Source organism: Sinocyclocheilus anshuiensis, unplaced genomic scaffold (assembly GCF_001515605.1).
Source record: "Sinocyclocheilus anshuiensis isolate Anshui unplaced genomic scaffold, SAMN03320099.WGS_v1.1 scaffold880, whole genome shotgun sequence".
Taxonomy (NCBI): Eukaryota; Metazoa; Chordata; class Actinopteri; order Cypriniformes; family Cyprinidae; genus Sinocyclocheilus; species Sinocyclocheilus anshuiensis.
This window is the reverse complement of record NW_015548254.1, coordinates 1224679-1225417: the sequence shown is the minus strand read 5'-3', so window position 1 is coordinate 1225417 and position 739 is coordinate 1224679. Positions and strand designations below refer to the sequence as shown.

The 739-nt window shown below is 43.6% G+C and overlaps 1 protein-coding gene across 1 annotated transcript in view; it reads left to right on the top strand.

Annotated features, from left to right (window-relative positions):
- Positions 1-53: 53 nt before the first annotated feature.
- Positions 54-739, top strand: part of LOC107655411 (zinc finger CCCH domain-containing protein 13-like) — a 21849-nt gene continuing 21163 nt past the window's right edge. Inside the window, exon 1 of the mRNA XM_016442896.1 lies at positions 54-288. Coding sequence (XP_016298382.1) covers positions 240-288 — 49 coding nt within the window. The 5' untranslated portion in view covers positions 54-239. The remainder of the gene's footprint in view (positions 289-739) is intronic.

Sequence of the window (739 nt, the reverse complement as noted above, 5' to 3'; positions counted from 1 at the left end):
TGTGTGTGTGTGTGTGTGTGTGTGTGTGTGTGTGTGTGTGTGTGTGTGTGTGTGTGTGTGAGCTGATAATATTCATCTGCTGTGGGTACAGAGGGAGGGACGGACAGAAACCTCGGCTGGAGGCAGAAACCAATCAGAGCGACACATTACCGAAGACATCGATCGGGATTTATTAATCTGACGGAAACCGCCATCAGTCTGTCAAACAATAACCTTCAGAAACATTAAGCGCCGACGACATGGCTGATTTTACTATTGACCAGAACAACCTGCCTGGCGTAAAAGAGGGTGAGTGAAGAAGAAGAAGAAGATGATGGTGCGCGTACATTGTGTTACTGCGTTAAAATAAACGCGAGCTTAATTCAGATGGCCTGTCAGATGATTCAAAACAAGCAAAAACGGTTACATATCATTACATTGTGGTGAATTACGAAGGTAAACTGTTATTTTGACTGTCAGTAAATTGGTTACCTTTTGTACCATGAACCATATATGTACCATATTTACTGAAGGGAGTTAAGTCAAACAGCCATTGAAAACGCCGTTACTGAGAAACGCCGCTATTAATATCCATCTGATACAGAAAGAAAAAGCGACTGAATTCGGGCCTGTTTTGCCTCAAATATCATGTAATAGATGGCGTGTGCGATGCCTGACGTTAGCTTTAGTTGCTGTGGTGTGTGTGTGTGTGTGTGTGTGTGTGTGTGTGTGTGTGTGTGTGTGTGTGTGTGTGCGCATA